Genomic DNA, 16,577 nt, shown 5'->3' with positions numbered 1-16,577 from the left:
TGTTGAGCTGAAAAGTAGCTTTTTTCTGAATTATATGCAAAAAGGTATGTCTTTCTCACACAAAAAGTGTATGAATGAAAATTTGGTTTTTCCTCAAGAAAAACTGCTACTCTCCTTGTTAGGAAAATGCATTCTGGAAGCATTTCTTTAACTTGGATTTAAGATGTCCCACCTCACAGGTTGCCTTTGGTTGAAAAAGGCACAAATCCTGCTTCCTTGGCTTTGAGCCTAGATCCGCAGCAAGCAAACAATAGCTGTTTCCCTCTGACATTCACAGGCGTAGCTGTCTCAACTGAGCAAACTCACAAGTCATAGGCAAAGCCAGACCTGCAGTAAACAAGGATTACTCGCTCAAGGAAGGTGTAACCAGCAGAGGAACGATAGGTATGTACAGCTTTGTTCACAAAATGAGAAGGAATCAAGTTTGCTTATTAAAGGCTGTCCGACCCTTCTGTCCACTGATATATCTCATGAGAACAGACCCCAACGCTGACACCGACAACTGGCCCTTGCTCTTTGAGCATGCTCACTCACTGCATTCAGCTGTCACCAAGAACACGAAGCCATCACTTCCTATGAAAGATAACGCCTCAAGAGCCAAGTGATTGCAGGATTGTTCACTGAAGCGAGACATACCGTTACCGCATCAAGAAAAGCTCTTCAAAAAGAGGCAAGCATTTGTCCCAGTTAACAACCTTGCTTTCAGATCTGTTTGCTCAGGTAGTTTACTGAAGTATTTATAGCGCTAACAGGCTAGGTAAGTATATTGATATAAAAAACGCCCAAGGCTATTTTAAGAACTCAAAACTTTATACCAGTTACTGGAAACGGCATCAAACAACTCAAAGGTGGATTTTGGCAAACCACTGCACAACATCTACTTGTGGCAACTACCAGTACAAACAACCTCACAGATGTCTGCGTATACCTGGATTTACTGAGGAAAAGAAAACATCTTCAACTCATACCTTTTCATTGCCGCACAGAACTGGCCTTCCTGTAATATTCAGCAGGCCAAAATTCAAAGGAACCTCTGCTATTGCTCTGAGGGAAAAGGGGCATACCGGGAAGAGGGCAGGAGGAGGGAAGCGAAGTCCAGAAGTAGGCTACTCTGGCCATAGACAACTGCAAAACACTCACAAGCTTCATAAATACACAACAGAGAAAAACACTGTGCTGAGCTATCACTTTTTTCTACAAAATGCAATAATCATGGAGAACAAAACACTGGGGAAAGAGGGAAGAATTGTGCAAGCAAACATGACCCTCACATTACGAGAATTCCTGGATACTGATCTGGCTATCGAAAATACCTTGCAGAATCAGCCATGTGCGCAGAAAATTGTGCAAAAACATCAGGCTACTCTTCCGGGTCTCAGCAGAGGCAACTACAAGTGACCAAGGACAGAGAAGCTCTCCTGACAAAGTAACGTTACCACTGGAAGGTCAAGAAAAATCTGGAGGCATAACTTACTGCTAAGATGTGGGACCAGAAACCCAGGCATGCTTAGTGGAACTCAGGTAACTCCATGGTGGGGAGAGCAAGTTAAAACCCAGGTGATGTATATATCCTGAAGAGCAGACCTGGCTGTGCAGGATCAACAATAAAAATTGTCTTTGGCCTTGCCCTGCAACAGATCACATGTGCTTGTCACACAAGTGTAGCATCCTTGAACAGCAAGAGACTTCCAGGCATATAGTTCCACCCATCAGTTGTGGTGATGTTTTTTTAAGCAAGCAACCCACTGGACACTACAGATCTTGATGGTGCTTGTGCATCAGATTTACATTAGGAAGCTGGTACCAAGCTGTTACACATCAGGACCATAGCTCAAGCAGAAAAAAACGTTACTGCTTGCTAGAAGTTATAACTGATTAAAAACATAATTAAGGATTTTTTTTTTTTAAATGGAAAGCTGTATATCAGTTCTGAATTTACACTTACGTATGTCATTCCAGGACAAGGAGATCTGCCCTTAATTCCCTGCACTAAATTTCTCAAAAAAGAATTCCCTCAGCATACACAGAAAACATTTTGCAGCGCTCAGCAAGCCACCGCAAGGAACAGGGGAAGTTCCCTGCCTAGCACGGGACAGCCATCATCTCTCAGGCACAAAAAAGCTCTGCTCTGCTAACAAGCACTGTAGCAATGCTGGATGCGACTGACCCACAGCAAAAGTCTTCTCTACGAGGGAGTTGCTGGCTGCCCTACCTCTCAGAAAATCTAGCTGTAACCTAAAACCCTAGAGAGGAACAAGTCTTCTATGAAGCCTGCCCTCCGCTGTTCACAAACTTTCAGCTAAGGAGACTCAGCAACAATTTTCCTTCCTGATTATTGATACAAGTTCCAAGTCCAAGACAGGACAACAGCAGCTGACACTCAAAATTTTTGAGTCCAGCCTCCCAGAAATAGCTCAATTGGGCCTAACTGCCTATTTTTGGAAAACACCCTCTGGTCCACTCAGTAATCAGAGTATGAAAAATATAAAACAGCTGAAATTTACAAATTAAACAATAGTAGCTTCACTCCTGTTAGGCTTTCAAGCTGGGGAGGGAAAAGGGAAAATAGCTCAGTTTTCCATGCTAGCATTGGTTTAGCCTATCAAGTAGAAAAGCTGATAGTTATTCCAGGAAGAAGAGTAGAGAAATAAACGTTTCTGGAAGAAGCCTCTCACAGCTTTCCAATGGGAGGTGTAATCCATCCCCAGTCTCACTAAGCTATAGCTTGGTTACCACTGAGATTGGGCTTGTTTACTCCAAAGCAAAAAGCTTGGCATGACTGACAGAAACAGCTTTTCTTGCCAGAGCTCTAATAGCAAATGTCTGTGGAAAAGCCGCTTGGAGAAGTGCTGTTTACTCTGGTAATGAAGCAAGTTCTCCGGAATGAAGTCTTGCAATCTTCCCAAGAGATGTTGCAATACATTTACCTGTACCTCAGCTACATACCATACAAGCTGCTTTCAAAGTCTGAGAACTACTTGCAAAGTCAGGAGGCCAAGGCAAATTCATCTCAGCTACTCTGGACAGGACTACACTCTGCTACACTGGGTACACAACTTGGGTCCTAATTAAAATTGGTTGTGCATTTTGGTTTGGTTTTTTTTCTCTCCCCTGCTTCAAGCTAAGCCACAGCCAGTGACACCTCTTGCATATGCTTTCGCAAAAAGGGCCTCAACACAAAGTTCTCAATCATCTGCTTTATAACTGTGGTTTTAAAGCCAAACACTGCCTTGACGCTCATTTTTTCAGGCAACTCTCAACTTAGACCCCCGCTCACTGCTAGACATGTTTAGAGGGAACATCAGCACACAGTTCAACTAATTACCTGGGGAGGAAAAGGAATTCAAGGTAGACTGTGGAGGCCAAGGCTCCCTTTCTGTTTAGGGAGTCACTGACCTGAGGCTATTCTGCTTTTCCTCATTTATTTAAGAGCAAGTTTCAAGCCGCTGTCCAACCCCTCTCTGACTGCACAGAGAGTAAAGGCTCTCCCCTCTCCAATAGTCCTTGCTCTTTAGTCCAGTCCAAAGGGCCACTCATTTGCTCAAACTTCAGTTTAAGATTTTGCTTCCAACCAGGTGGCTCACTTAGCCCCTCCCTAATCCAGTAACTGAAGGATTCCTTTGTAGTTGAATTAAGTGGACTTCCTACAGAAACAAGTACTTGCATTTGCACATTTTGTTTACAAACAACTTGCACTCTTGTGAGAGCACCAAGCTCATACTTGACACATGGCTATAGTTCTTCACAGCCGTACTTTGTGCTCTGAAGTGTTGAAATTCCTGCTTTGAGGAGAAACCGAGCTCTAATTTCATGTGTTTACATGTACTCCCAAGAGAAAGAAAAAAATCTTACCACGATTAGGTTATGTAAAAAGTTTAATTATAAAATAAATAAGTTTGTTATGGAAACATTAAATATTAAATACAGTAATAAATATTTACACATTTACAGATATGACTTAACAATTAATGGTGTTTCTCTGCTACCAGAAGAATTCTGCTCTGTTTATACAGAACACATTCACTCTTCCAAGAAGAAACTGAACTCAAATAATACTCTGTGCTCAAGCCTGCATGGACAGTTCAAGAAACCAAGGACACTTGGGTCAGAAAAGTTTGAGGTAAGTTGAGTTCTTCGCACCGAAGGTAGAGCACAAGAGACCACTGCTTACAGAGTGTCAGTGCATGAATTTAATTCTTCACAGGAACAGGTTCTCAGTCAAGTTCAACTGACTGGATCTCATGTGAAGCATTTTATACTTTAAGTGCTGCTTAAAGCAGCATCAAGTATCTGGGTAACAGAAGTAGCTTTGTGTTTATAACAGATGTGTCCAAGCTTATAAGCTTGTTTGAGCATGGATCTTTTCCTTCAGATACAGAGCTTCAGATCTTGCATTTACTGTCTCAGCATCCTGAGGAGACTAATTCTAACTCAGGCTAGCGCACACGCAAATGGATAGCTCCACTCACACAACAAGTCCTACTGAATTCAGAGGGATTACTTTCCACACATACAGTAACAGAACCCAGGTGTGGCTGACAAAGATCTGTCACCAACACCCTGCAAGTCAGAACTAGAGATGAAGTTCTTTGAAGCTGATATCAACAGTGAGCACAGTGACAGCAGAATTAGGTTTTTCATCCACTGAGGTCTAGGGATGGAAGCCATCCAGAGCTCTTCCCTCTTCCACTTTGGGAGAGAGAACGGAATTTTCTCCCCTGCATCCATTCCAGAAAGCTACAACAAGCTCTCTCCCTTAGAGTCACAGAGCTGCCAAAGGAGACTTGCTAACAGAATAAAGTCCATCCACACAACAGCAGAGACTGGAGCTCCAGGACTGATAGAGAGGGCTCGGTAGCAGTAGTCTCTAGCAGGTCTTGATAGCAGGTCCTCTACCCCACAGCAGAAGCTCCTTCCATATCATTGTGCCAAGATGTAGTGGTAACTGTCCTCCCCAGCAAGCAATTCAGCAGCAAGTAGCATATTGACATCTCCTTGCAGCAGCCTCTGTCTTGATGAATCAGGGCTTAGTGGCAACAGCTCCAGCCCACAGTGTCCAGGTGGATGTGTCAGGTAGCCAGAGGTACCCTGCAGCTTGGCAGTGGCCACATGAGAATTGTTCTGTAAGGGGCAGACCAGGGACATTAATCACCACCCAAGGTATGAGCACTCTGCGCTAGAACCACATCAAACCTACACCTGAGGCAGGCAGGTTAAGGATGTGCAAACACCTGAGGACACTCTGCTAGACACTCTTCAGCTTCAAGTAAGCTTTGGGCAAAACACTCCAATTGTCACTGGACAAAGCTGGACAATGTCTATAGCTGACATGTGGCAAAGCAAAAATCCCAAGTTCTGCCAGAACTTCTCAGGACTATCCTTTATGGTTTCCTCCTTCAGCTCGCAGTATAACTCCTATTCAGTAAGGGTCCTCAAGTCTGCTGTTAGGTACACTTTCGCTCAGAAGAAACCAACTTGCTTGCTCATTAAAATCCACTAGGTTTCTCCCAGGCATGATCCACCAAGGAGCTTTAGCACTCAGTTGCTATGACAATATGAAACTTGACTGAGAGGCTAACCATGGTGCTCAGAGAATTGGCAGCTTGGTCTTGGTTTACAGCCCCTAAGCACCAGAAACTTCCTGATGCCTTGCAGAGAAGACATGAAAATGCTCAGTACTTCTCTTATGAGGGGTGATGATTCACTTGGCTGCTGCACCATCTTCCATGATGGAAGTCTACCATGCTTTCTTGCACTAAACCTGCCTCTGCCCAGGTATTCAGGATTTTTTCTTCACAAGTCCACTTATCTCAGTACAGCTTCCTACCCTCACTTCTTATTGAAGACAGCAGCCAGAAAGTTAACAGAGCTGTTAAAGAACTAGCACAACTCGGGTGATTTTGGGAAAGCAGAAAACCAAGCCAGTCATTCACATGTAACCTATGTGTTTCAACGCACTTCAAGTGTTAAAAACAAACACTAGCTTTGCAAAACATGCATGCAATTCTCACATGGCTAACTCCAGCCTGGAAGGACTGGAAGGCATTTCCAATCAGCTTTCATACCTGCTTTCTCCCCATTTACACACCAACATGGCCATTTCTGTTTTCTTGTCGAAGTTTTTTCCTTTCTTCTTTCTCTTCATACTGAGGACACTTTTTCCTGACCCTGTGGAATTACAGCACGTTAGAGGTCATTTTGAACCTTGACATACATCCTGTTGTTTCCAGCCCCCACATCCTCTGCAGCATTTAGACTCGAGTCCTTTGAATCCTCAGGCAACTCCTCAGCAGCAAGAAGTTTCAAGCAAGGCAGTTTTTAAGCATTCAGCATCAAGCAGTATCTGACGATGAAGTCAAGGAGCCCCTGAGTTAGGCACTGCCAGTTTTGCCTCACAGAGCCAGGGCTTCTTGGCTTAAACCCATTTGGGTAACAAGATGAAGAGGGTTTATGGATGGAACTGCGCAAAGCGCCAGGAGGCTTCCTGGGGGACAGATTTCCTGGTGGCTTTAGTAAATGGCTGCAGGGACCAGACTGCCTTCCTCCTCCCCACAGCAGAGCCCTGCAGACTTCAAGTATCTGAAGTTCCCGTCCCCTTGATGTGTCCCTTGAACACATCGTAAGCAAGCCACTAACTGATTTTCCCCCACTTTATCCAGTCTTTTCTAGTGACTGATCCAAACCGACCACCTACCTTGTCTGGATTAAAGTACAGACTCATGAACCTCAAGCTCATGAGAGTTCAGAGCACGAAACAAGTACAATCCTATTCCATGGCTCACTCCAGAAACTAACAATGATCATTTACTCTTACAGCACTACAGAACTGGTTATCTCTCCTAGCAGCAAGGAATGAGGCAGTGTTCAGAGAACAAGTGTTCATCCCAGCATTCCTCAAGTTCAGATCTAAATATGAAGCAACTGTGAAATGACAAATGCACACCTTGTTTCCTGAATTGCAGGAAAGAGTACAGCACGTACCCAATTCAGTTCATGTACTGCATCAGGACCTAAAATTAGACTGAACTTTTGAGTTTCACCTACAATATCTCAAGCCCTAATGTGGTGGAGCTGCAGTGTCAGAACTGGAGGACTGCTCCAATACTCAGGAAACGCTGGAGTCTGGCTTCCTGTGCTGATTACCTAACCTGAGCACAAACTCCCAGCAAACACACAGGCAAGAAGCAAAGGCACAGGCAAGCACAAGCTGCTGCATACTGCGTTTTAGCAGGTGCAAAGAATACTTTGACATATGGCTTGAAACATGTATCCAGAAAAGCTCTTCTGGTTTATTCACAACAGGACCCCAGATTCTGATTACCCACCACACTAAACTGTCAGCAGTTGGTTAGGCTGGAATGGTTGTTCCCTCCATCTTAACAGGAAGTAGCACAGTACTTGGGACTGACAGCATTGACTTCCCCATCTGCTTCCCTCCCCAGTGTTAAGTATTTAAGCCCAGCAACGTCCATTAATAAACGGACAGTTGGAGCACCTTTTCCTTCCCTCCAGCTGTGTACCCAGTTGTTGGATAATAACCAAGAGTGAGGCTGTTACATTACTGCTTGCAGGCTTCTCCACAAGGATTAGGGCAGGCTCTGCTGTGTCAGCATTAACGCTCCTCCTCCACTTTCTGCTGATGTTCTGCACCACTCTAACTATCCCGGTTGTAGCAAGAGCAGAAAGGCTCTTTTTTTCCAAACGTAAGGGTCACAGGCTGCCCATAGCCAATAGCGAGACAGGGTAAGTGAACACTTAAGTCACTTAGGAACTCCTCAGACCTTGCTTCTACCCTCAAGACATATCCAAGCTGGGATAAGAACTCAGCCCTTTTGGATGCCTTCCACACAGGTAATTCAGATGACACATGCACGTTTTGGGTCTACTGGACACAAGACCTGCTTACGCTTAAGCTAGACAGACACCAAAGAGTATAATACTTACTGCACTATCACAATGATAAGTACAGTAATGAAGCTGATGCTTGAGAGCAGGACAGCGACCACTACCAACACAGTCTTCGAGTAGTCTGCCACATCATTCTTCCTTTGAGTCTTCATGAACTGTTCACCACAGCGCTCACCAAAAAAATCCTGATGACACCTGCAAGTAAACATGAACACAAGTTCTTATCAGCTCCGGTGCTGTCTGGAGCCAAGGACACCCACACACATTCAAACCTGACTTAGACATCTTCAGAGTTTCCCATGAATCTCAAGATGCTCGCTTCAGAGCGTGTTCATGAAACGCAGTCACTGCTCTAGCACAAGGTTTGTCAGCATTTCAACAAGTCGAGATTAGTTTGGGCGTGATGTTCCAGGAAGACACGCCTTTTCATTCTTTTGGTTTGAGTTTATGACCAACTGATGAGTTCAGTGGCTTGTTATGCATCTCAGATTCCATCATCACTTAATTTACATGGCAGAAAGATTCTCAGTCAAAATATGGCAGGAGATGGATCTATGCCAAGTTGACACTGATTTTTCTCTGAGCCCTCATACGCCACTGGCTCATGCCAATCACACCTAACTCACAAGGTTCAAGTAACTTACTTGCAGGTCACCATCTGGAGATGTTCTAGGTATATGCATTCACCATGGATGCAAAAGTTTTTGTATTCCAATTCACAAGGAGTCCCTTTCTTTTTGTTTTTCCCTTTGTTTTTCTTCCTTCTTGATTTGCCAGCATTCTTCTCACCCCCCCTCTTTGTTGGCTTGGGTTTAACCACAGGTTCAACTGAAAAAAGGACAAGATGACTCAGTCTAGCAATGCTAAAAAGCTAGATTCTGCAAAAATTGAATTACAGAATTTGGTGAGGGGTAGGGGCATGGTCACTGCAGGAGAATCTGTGACCAGGAAGCATAGGATGCAAGGGAGCATGCAGCTGGGCCTGTCACACCCAGCACAAAGGCAGCAAGCTTAGAAGCTCATGAAGCACAACTCTGCCACCGTTAAGTCCTGTGCAATGCAGGCCAAAAGCAGTACGAGCAGATGAGCTGAGAGAGCCACCAGAGATGAAGAACAGCAGAGCTGAAGGACTGCAGCATTTCAGAGCTTAAGATACTTGAATGAAACTGTGCAGGCCCAAGCATAGACCTGTAAAGAACACAGAGTTCACGCTGAGCCAAGCCATCCAGCAGTTATATCAAGTCAGATAAAAGGCGAACAGCCTCCATGGCTCTAAACTCTCCATTTGCATCCGTGATGAAAGGCATTATAACTCGCTAGATAGTCCTGGGCACTTGCAGAGGCAAGACGGCTTGCTATCCCAGTTAGCATACTTGTTTCTCCCAAATAACCTGCAGTGCTGTCTTCAGCAGAAGGTAGTTCGTTTCCAGTTCTCCTACTTTGAGAGAAATGCCGAGTGCACCGAAGGAGCGAAGGCAGGATAGTTTGCAAGAGTCGAGTTATTTGTTCTGCCGCTTACTGTTGCCCCTCATTATCTCAATTAAGACAAACCTCTAGAAGAGTGTGGTTTGAAATGCTGGTGACTTAGTAGCCTTTGGATTTAAGCAAGGGCAATCATCTTCCTTTCACTGGGGAGAACAAGCTGAAGTCAGTCACTGACTAAAGGTCATAAGCTCCGTGGCTGCTCCATGCAGGTGTCAAAGCTCGATAGCATGGTTCTAGAGCAAGTTGGCAAAAGACCGGTTCTCTGAAAAAGCCATCCCTTTAACGCTAGCCATAAAGCAAGTCTTCAGTGCAACACTGTGCTATTCAGGAGTAACTGTTAACCAGGTGAGTTTGAACAGGTCTTAAGAACAGCAGAGCTATTTACAATACTCTACCATTTCCCTATTGTGCTCTGCAGACCCAATGAACATTATTTTTGGAGTATTAATATTTTACCCAGAGCACTACGCATATAGGCAATCACCACAACAGGACACAACTGGATTTGACTACTTCATAACCCTGTATTTCTAGTGACAAGGCGAGAGCCTGCACAAAGAAACAAGGTGTAGTTCACTGTTGTCTAGACAGCTGATTGTTTTAACTTCTAGAGCAACAAGCCTGGCTTGAAGTTACTTAAAAGCAAAAACGCCTTCAGCAACCAGAACTCTGATTCAAATGGTATAAACTATATTAATATGTAAACGAGGAACACTGTTCCTGCAGCAAGGTTTCCTGTCCCTAGAAGTGTGAGCTTACCACCAACAGCCGAGGCCCCTATTCTGTCCAGTTCGACTTGCTATTTAGGTTCACACTTTCATAATTGAGGCCGTTTCCATTATTCCCTCTTCAAGGCTCAGCATGTCAGTTTGATCTCCGTGTCCCTGTCTGCAAGCTGCATAGCCAGGAAAGCCATCCACAGCTGAATCATAACAGCTTGAAGGCTCCACAGATAAACCTCATGCCAAGTAGAAGAGCTGGTCTACAAACCAACCACGACTGGTAACAATTCTGGTTTCTGTGCAGTTATACAACACTCAAGTCACCAAGCCAGTAGTTTTACAGGACTAACTGCTCAGTAACTCTGACATTCCTGTTTACCCTGGGGGTCTTCAGCTGATAAAAAACTTCAGCAAGGGTCCATAAGTTCCCCAGACTGAACATCTGGAGCATGGTGCCCCTTCACCTAAGAGGTCCTTTAGTCTCATTCAAGTCTCAGGGTGTTCCCACAGGAAGAAAAAGAGTAGCCAGATCCACCCTAGAAGGCAACAACACCAGCCTACTAACATCTACAGAGGTTCAAATCACTCACCGGTACCTGGCTTGTATTACAACTGCACTTAGGCCAGAACCAACAAAATCCTCCCATCCCCATTGTCATATGGGCTATTCAGATCTCCTCACAGCTTAACAAGTGGACAAATAACAAAAAAATCACACAATAGCTATTGATAGTGAAGTATTGCCTGAAAGGTGCTTAACAAACTTTCCTCCAGCCTCTTAAGGGGGTTTAAGTGTCTGCTTTCCCATGAAATGTTAGTCAATTCCAACCCAAAGAATCCATCATGAGAAAACACCCAGGAAATCCTTGGAGCAAGAGAGGCAAGGTGTATAAATCCCACCTTTAGGGCCACACAGCACCCATAAACCCCACTGATGCTTCCATGCTAAGCAGGTGGCAGCTACCCGATCACAGCCCTCCTGTCAGGTTTATCGGGAGGAGAGCAGTACAGCAGGCAGTCAGCTCACCTGCAGCTTCCACACACCCCCGTCGCACTCACCCCAAGTTTTCAACCCCGTCAGCCTATTTTAAATGCAACAGTTTCGAGCAGAAGCACTCTTCTGCTCCGTACTCTACCAGCTGAGCGCAGCAGCCTTACGAGAGACAGAAGTCAGAAAGAAGTCGGTGCCCGCCACCGGAGAGCCCCCGGCCCCGCCGAGCTGAGAGCCCACCTCACACGCGGCCCCGGCCACCGGCGGGCTAGCCGACTCACCTCGGATCAAGTCGTCCACGATGTACTGGTGGACGGGCAGCGTCTCCTCATACTCCTCATCCTCCTCGTAATCGGGACCCGACACGGCCTCACCCTCGCGGGCCTCGGGCTCCCGCTGGCCGGGGTCCCCGCGCCGCTCCGGCTCCGTAGCGTTGGGGGAAGACCCGGCGACAAGCCGGAACGCTGTGAGACAAAATGGCGCCGTGGGCAAGGGGGCAAAGCGACCGCCGGCGCGCGACCACCCCCCCCTTCCTTCCTTCCCGCCCGCCACCTCACCTCACCTCACCGTCCCCACACACACCTGCCAGCACGGCCAGCGCGGCGATCACCGCCACAGCGCGCATTGGCGGTCCCGGGGCGGGCGGCTGTTAAGAGGGGAAAAAAATAAAAAAGGAGAGAGACGGCTGTCGCGGCGGGAGAGCGGGGAAGACAGCGGCGGCGATGCGCGGCGCTCCATGAGGAGCCGCCCGCCGCCGCCGCCCTCTTTATAGGCGGCCGCCGCTCGCCCGCCGGGACGTGGAGCGGCGTCAGCGGGGCGGGGCGGGGCGGCAGGTGAGGGCGGGCGGACGGGCGGGCGGCGCAGGCGCCGGTTGCCGCTCTGCTGCTGCGGCGCCGGGGCCGGTGTGGGGAGAGGCGGGAGGTTGTGGCGGAGGCGGGCCGCGCTTTGCTCTGCCTTCCCCTCCCCGGCCCCGCCGAGAGGAAGCAGACCGGATAACGGCAGATATATTTTTCGGCCATAAACGTGGCGATGGCCCTCCGCCTCGCTCCACGCGTGTGTCTGCTTGAGCGGCACAATGAGTAACGACTGAGTAACTCCCGCAGAGGAGGGTGGGCGTGCGTCCAGGCAGAGGCGAATGTGCTCCTCGGGGGCACTTTGGATCGGCAACGCCACGGTAGCCCTGAGCGGAGGGCGCCTCGCCATCACCTTGCATAAGACCTACTTTTAGGGGACGAAAACCGGGGTGGCGGGTTGTAATGCCCTGGTGTGTGTGTGGGGAACCCATAAAAGTCCTACAGGGGGGCGAGGATGAAGGGATGGGTACCCCTCCGCTCCCCGAAAAGGTTCAGCACGGCGAGGCGGGAGGGCAGCGGGCGGCGATGCCGCCGGGCGTTGGGAAAGGAGGATCTGGGCGACCTTCTCTTCTGACTGAGAGAGGGGCTGGAACACTACTCACAGCTCGGGAAGCTGACGGAGCCTTCGCTCGAGGTGGCTGGGATCCAAGTTGCTCAGTCATTAAACCTTCTCCCCTCTTCCACATGCGCCGAAGGAGGATATGCGTCTCCGGGTGCCGTCTTTGCCGGGTCACGCCAATCCCAAGAAGCGATGCCCGAGAGCTCTGAAAAAAGAAGTTGCCAAATCGGTCGCTGGGACGTTAACCTGCGACAGACAGCCCCGGCAACCCTCCGTCAGCTCCTCTGTGCGTAGGGCAATTAAAACTGATTGTCATGAGCTGACGGCTTTACTGTCAGGCTTTTTTATTGTTGTGTTTCCCATGCCTTTTCTCATAGTGTCTATAGCAGAGAAAAAACAAATCCTGCTCGGCTGCTGCAGCCCTGGGACAGAGAGCGCTTGGTCCAGCTGCAGCACCGGTACGCAGTCGATGAGCAGCTCCCAGGCTACAGCTCGGTCATCATATGGGGGGCAGCCAGGGGCTCCACAGGGCCCCTTCTTTCCCCCTCGGACCGGAGTTCCCTTCCCACAAGACCCCTGTAAGTCTCCCAGGGCCTGGTGTTAGCAGAGACCGAGTGCATGTGAGTAGAGTTTGCCCAAAGGCAGAGACTTTGGGGTTTGGGGTCTCTTCCGTCGAAACGTGGGGTTGCTTGTGTGAGAACGGCAAAAGGGAGGTTTGTAAACTGGGAGTTTTCCTTCCACCCCGCCTGCTGCGCTCAAGGCCTGCTTCCTTGGCGAAGCAGTGCAGCTTCCCTCCTGAATTTTCTTTTTTGCAGCTGTTAAAATGAAGTATTTCTCACAGTTTTTTTATCAGAGATCAACTGGAAACATTTTCAATTTTTTTTAAGTTCAGTCCGACGAATATACTGAGCACTGAAAATTTCAGCCCTGTGCGCTACACTTGGCAAACTACTAAGCAACTGAAAGGAGAAGCTTAGCAGGGGAAAGGTTGAATGACCCGAGTGCAATTGCCCGTGTTACCTGCACTGTTTAGAGACCAAACACTGCATATCCAGCGCCTGACTCACTACGTTCCCTCTCTCCTCCAATCTCCAGCCGATGGCTCCGTCTCACAGACTGGCAGCAGCGAGGAATTTGGCTCAGCATGCTTCGAATTTGTCAGGCATTTCACCGACTTCCTCCTGCCGCTCCTGCTTCCTTGAAGAAGGGGCAGCCTGGCATCAACCATCAACTGCTCCTCGGCATGCAGAAAATGCAGCAAGGTGGTGATGGCCACCAGCTGTTCACAGAGGGGTTCAGGTGGGACATCAGGGGAGCTCTTGCCAAATGGCAGCGCCCTGGCAAAGCCCCGCTTGGCTGCTCCTCCGAGAGGGCACCTTCCAGAGGCCATGTGTTTCAGGACATTCAGGATGGGATCCCGCCACAAGCCCCAGCTCTGCTGTGTGCTCTCGGGGAGGAGGCATTAAGCTTGGCCGTGGCCTTCTTCCAGGGCTGGAAGGACGCTTGGACTCTGCCCCCAGGCTGAGCTCCCGGAGGATGTCCCCAGGAGCGGTGAAAGGAGGAGAAGCCTTGAGGGGGCTGCAAGGCTCCCCCCCGTGGGCTGCCCCATGGCAGCTGGGCCGGTGGGGCAGGTTGCCGGGCCGGCAAGGGCAGGGCTCACCTTTGGGAAGGTGCTGGTTCCCCGTGGATGCAGAGTGCCACCTACTGAGCCACCGCTCCCGGCAGCACCCGGGGTTTTTCCGCCAGGACACCCAGGCTGGGGCTGCTGCTCATCGTGCCCTTGCCTATTCTGGCTGGTCCATGCTGTTGGTCCCAAAGGACAGGGAGCTTCCCCAAAGGCTGGTGACCCCAGTAGGGTCCACCTTAGAGATCAGCAGGGAGCCTGTGCATGGAGCTGCACGCACAGGCACAGCCAGAGTCTTTCCTTGGCGTCCGCCCTGAGCCAGACCTTGTTTTCCATGGGCCGGCGGCACAGCAGGAGGACATGGGCCGGTGGTACGCTGCCCCGTTCTTGCCGGTAGAAATGAATGCCTTGGGAGCCAGGCTGGTCCTTCCCGTGCCTCGATCATCTTTTTGCTAGCCCTGAGAACCTTCCGCGCAGCCCGAGCTCAGAGAGCACCCACAGCACCCGGCGCAGGTGGCGTTGGTGCCAACTTTTTTCCCCTCCGGTCTCCATCTGCATCTGTGGAATACAGCACAGCAGCCAGCTCGGAGGGGAGGTTTCTCTCCATTGGTCTGCCTCTCTTCTCCCAGGCTCATCCCAGGGATAAAGACTGTGGCTACGCTTCCTGCTGTGGAGCAGCACGTCATCTGGCTACCTGCAGTCCCAGGGCCACAAGACCATCCTGGCAAGGACCTGATGTCCTAAGGCAGCAGTTCAGCATCTCCCACTCTGTGGTGAATCCCAGCAAATTTTGCTGACTTGACATTAATGCGCTCTCTCCTTTCACTTGGCAGCTCCTGGGACCTGCTGTCCTCCTCACTGACCATGGCCTCTCACCTTGAGATGACTAAAAAGAAAGGATGTGCCCAGGATGTGAAATTGCACACTGTCAGCTCTGGTTTGTGCCGGGAGCCCCTGGATTGGCAGAGTATTTGAATTCTATTTCCTTCTGCTTTGACCCCGGAGACCAGGGTGAAAAGCCACCCTGTTCTCACCCTGGACGGGCTGGCCAGCACGCAGCCTGTCCCTTCCGCAGCCGTGCAGTGGCAATCAATCAGGGGCGTAGGCAGGGACTCGCAGAGACGAAGCGACATCGATGCCAACAGCTGCCTGGCCTTGGCGGAGCGTGCTTGGGCATCGTGTCATCCAGAAGAGTCCTGGGTGCCAACTGCAATCTTGTTATTCACTCTCTTTACTTTTGATAAAACCCCCGAGAAATGCATGAAGGGAAAGGAAGTATCTGAAATACCTGCCCATTCATTTTCTTCACTGACATCAAATGTTTATTTTGCAGGGGCGGGCACAGGGGACCTGGGTGTTTGAACATGATCTATCCTTTCTCATCCATCCAGTTGAGAACAGGTGGAAAAGGGTAATGACTCAAATCGGAGTAGTGTCAGTCTGGGCAGCTCACCAGACTTTCACTTGTGATCTGCAGACGCCGGTATCTTCTGCTATCAGCAGCTCCCTCATAGGCAGGGAGGGAGCTTTAAAGTGAGGCATGTGTGACTCCGTTTCCTGCTGATGTAAATCAAGATTGCCATAATAAAGAGGACGTAGATGTGTAGCTGGGGTGGTGGGGAGGAGGGAAGGGGAAAGGCCTGGATATTGCCTGTCTGGAAATCGGTACAGATTTTGCTAGCCGCTAAGATAATGCGGGTGTTTGCGTAGCCGTGCATCCCTGCCGTGAAAGCCTTCAGCAGACAATTTTCATCTAAGATGGTGACGTTCTCCCTGTGCTCCATTCCTTTCCCCAAGACTTAGATTGAAGCAGGGATTGCATTAGTGAAACCTGTCCAGAAAGGGAATAATTTATGCACTTGTACTGCATCAGCTGCTTACCCTGGGGCGGTCTGCCTGGTGGCATGTGTTTTCAGTCACTCCGCATTTCACTGCAAAATCTTTCTGAGCATATCTAAAGAGAAAAAAGACAGAATCTGCTGCCCCCGTGATGACAAGATATGGATTTTTTTCTCATTTATATAAATACAAATGAAAAAGTCCCCCTGAAAATCTAAGGGGTACCTTCTCAGCCAACGTAAAGTCCAGCAACCCTGAGCATCCCTGCTTAATCTGATGAAACATGCAGTGGTGCTAAGGAGTTTAATGCTACCGAGTTGCAGCGGTGGGATTTTACGCTTGCTTTCCACAGGCTTTCATGAATGGCAGGCAATGGGGAACAAGGCCTGACAATTTGCAAAATATTGTGGGCCATGTCATGGCTCCTATTGTTGCCTGCTCACTGGCACTAGATACAGCCGAGCAGGACGTGCCGGGCTCAGTTTTGCTTCGGTGGTGGGGAACATGTTGCAAGCCTGTCCGGGACAGCAGTCCTGCCACGTGTTAGGAGGTTTTTTGGGAAGCTGACTGCTGTTAGCATGCTGCCCTAGGCTTT

General features: G+C 48.9%; 1 protein-coding gene across 1 annotated transcript; it reads right to left on the bottom strand.

The window, feature by feature from the left end:
• Window positions 1–3,857: 3,857 nt before the first annotated feature.
• Window positions 3,858–11,913, bottom strand: AREG (amphiregulin). Its single transcript, XM_069778721.1, has 6 exons — window positions 11,689–11,913; window positions 11,388–11,570; window positions 8,553–8,736; window positions 7,945–8,103; window positions 6,066–6,168; window positions 3,858–5,121 (listed from the first exon to the last, which is right to left on the bottom strand). The coding sequence occupies exons 1-5, from the start codon at window positions 11,729–11,731 to the stop codon at window positions 6,081–6,083; spliced, it is 657 nt and encodes a 218-aa protein (XP_069634822.1). The 5' UTR covers window positions 11,732–11,913; the 3' UTR covers window positions 3,858–5,121; window positions 6,066–6,080.
• Window positions 11,914–16,577: the final 4,664 nt, after the last annotated feature.

This window comes from Haliaeetus albicilla, chromosome 1 (genome assembly GCF_947461875.1).
Source record: "Haliaeetus albicilla chromosome 1, bHalAlb1.1, whole genome shotgun sequence".
Classification (NCBI taxonomy): Eukaryota; Metazoa; Chordata; class Aves; order Accipitriformes; family Accipitridae; genus Haliaeetus; species Haliaeetus albicilla.
This window is presented reverse-complemented; position numbering and strand designations above follow the sequence as displayed.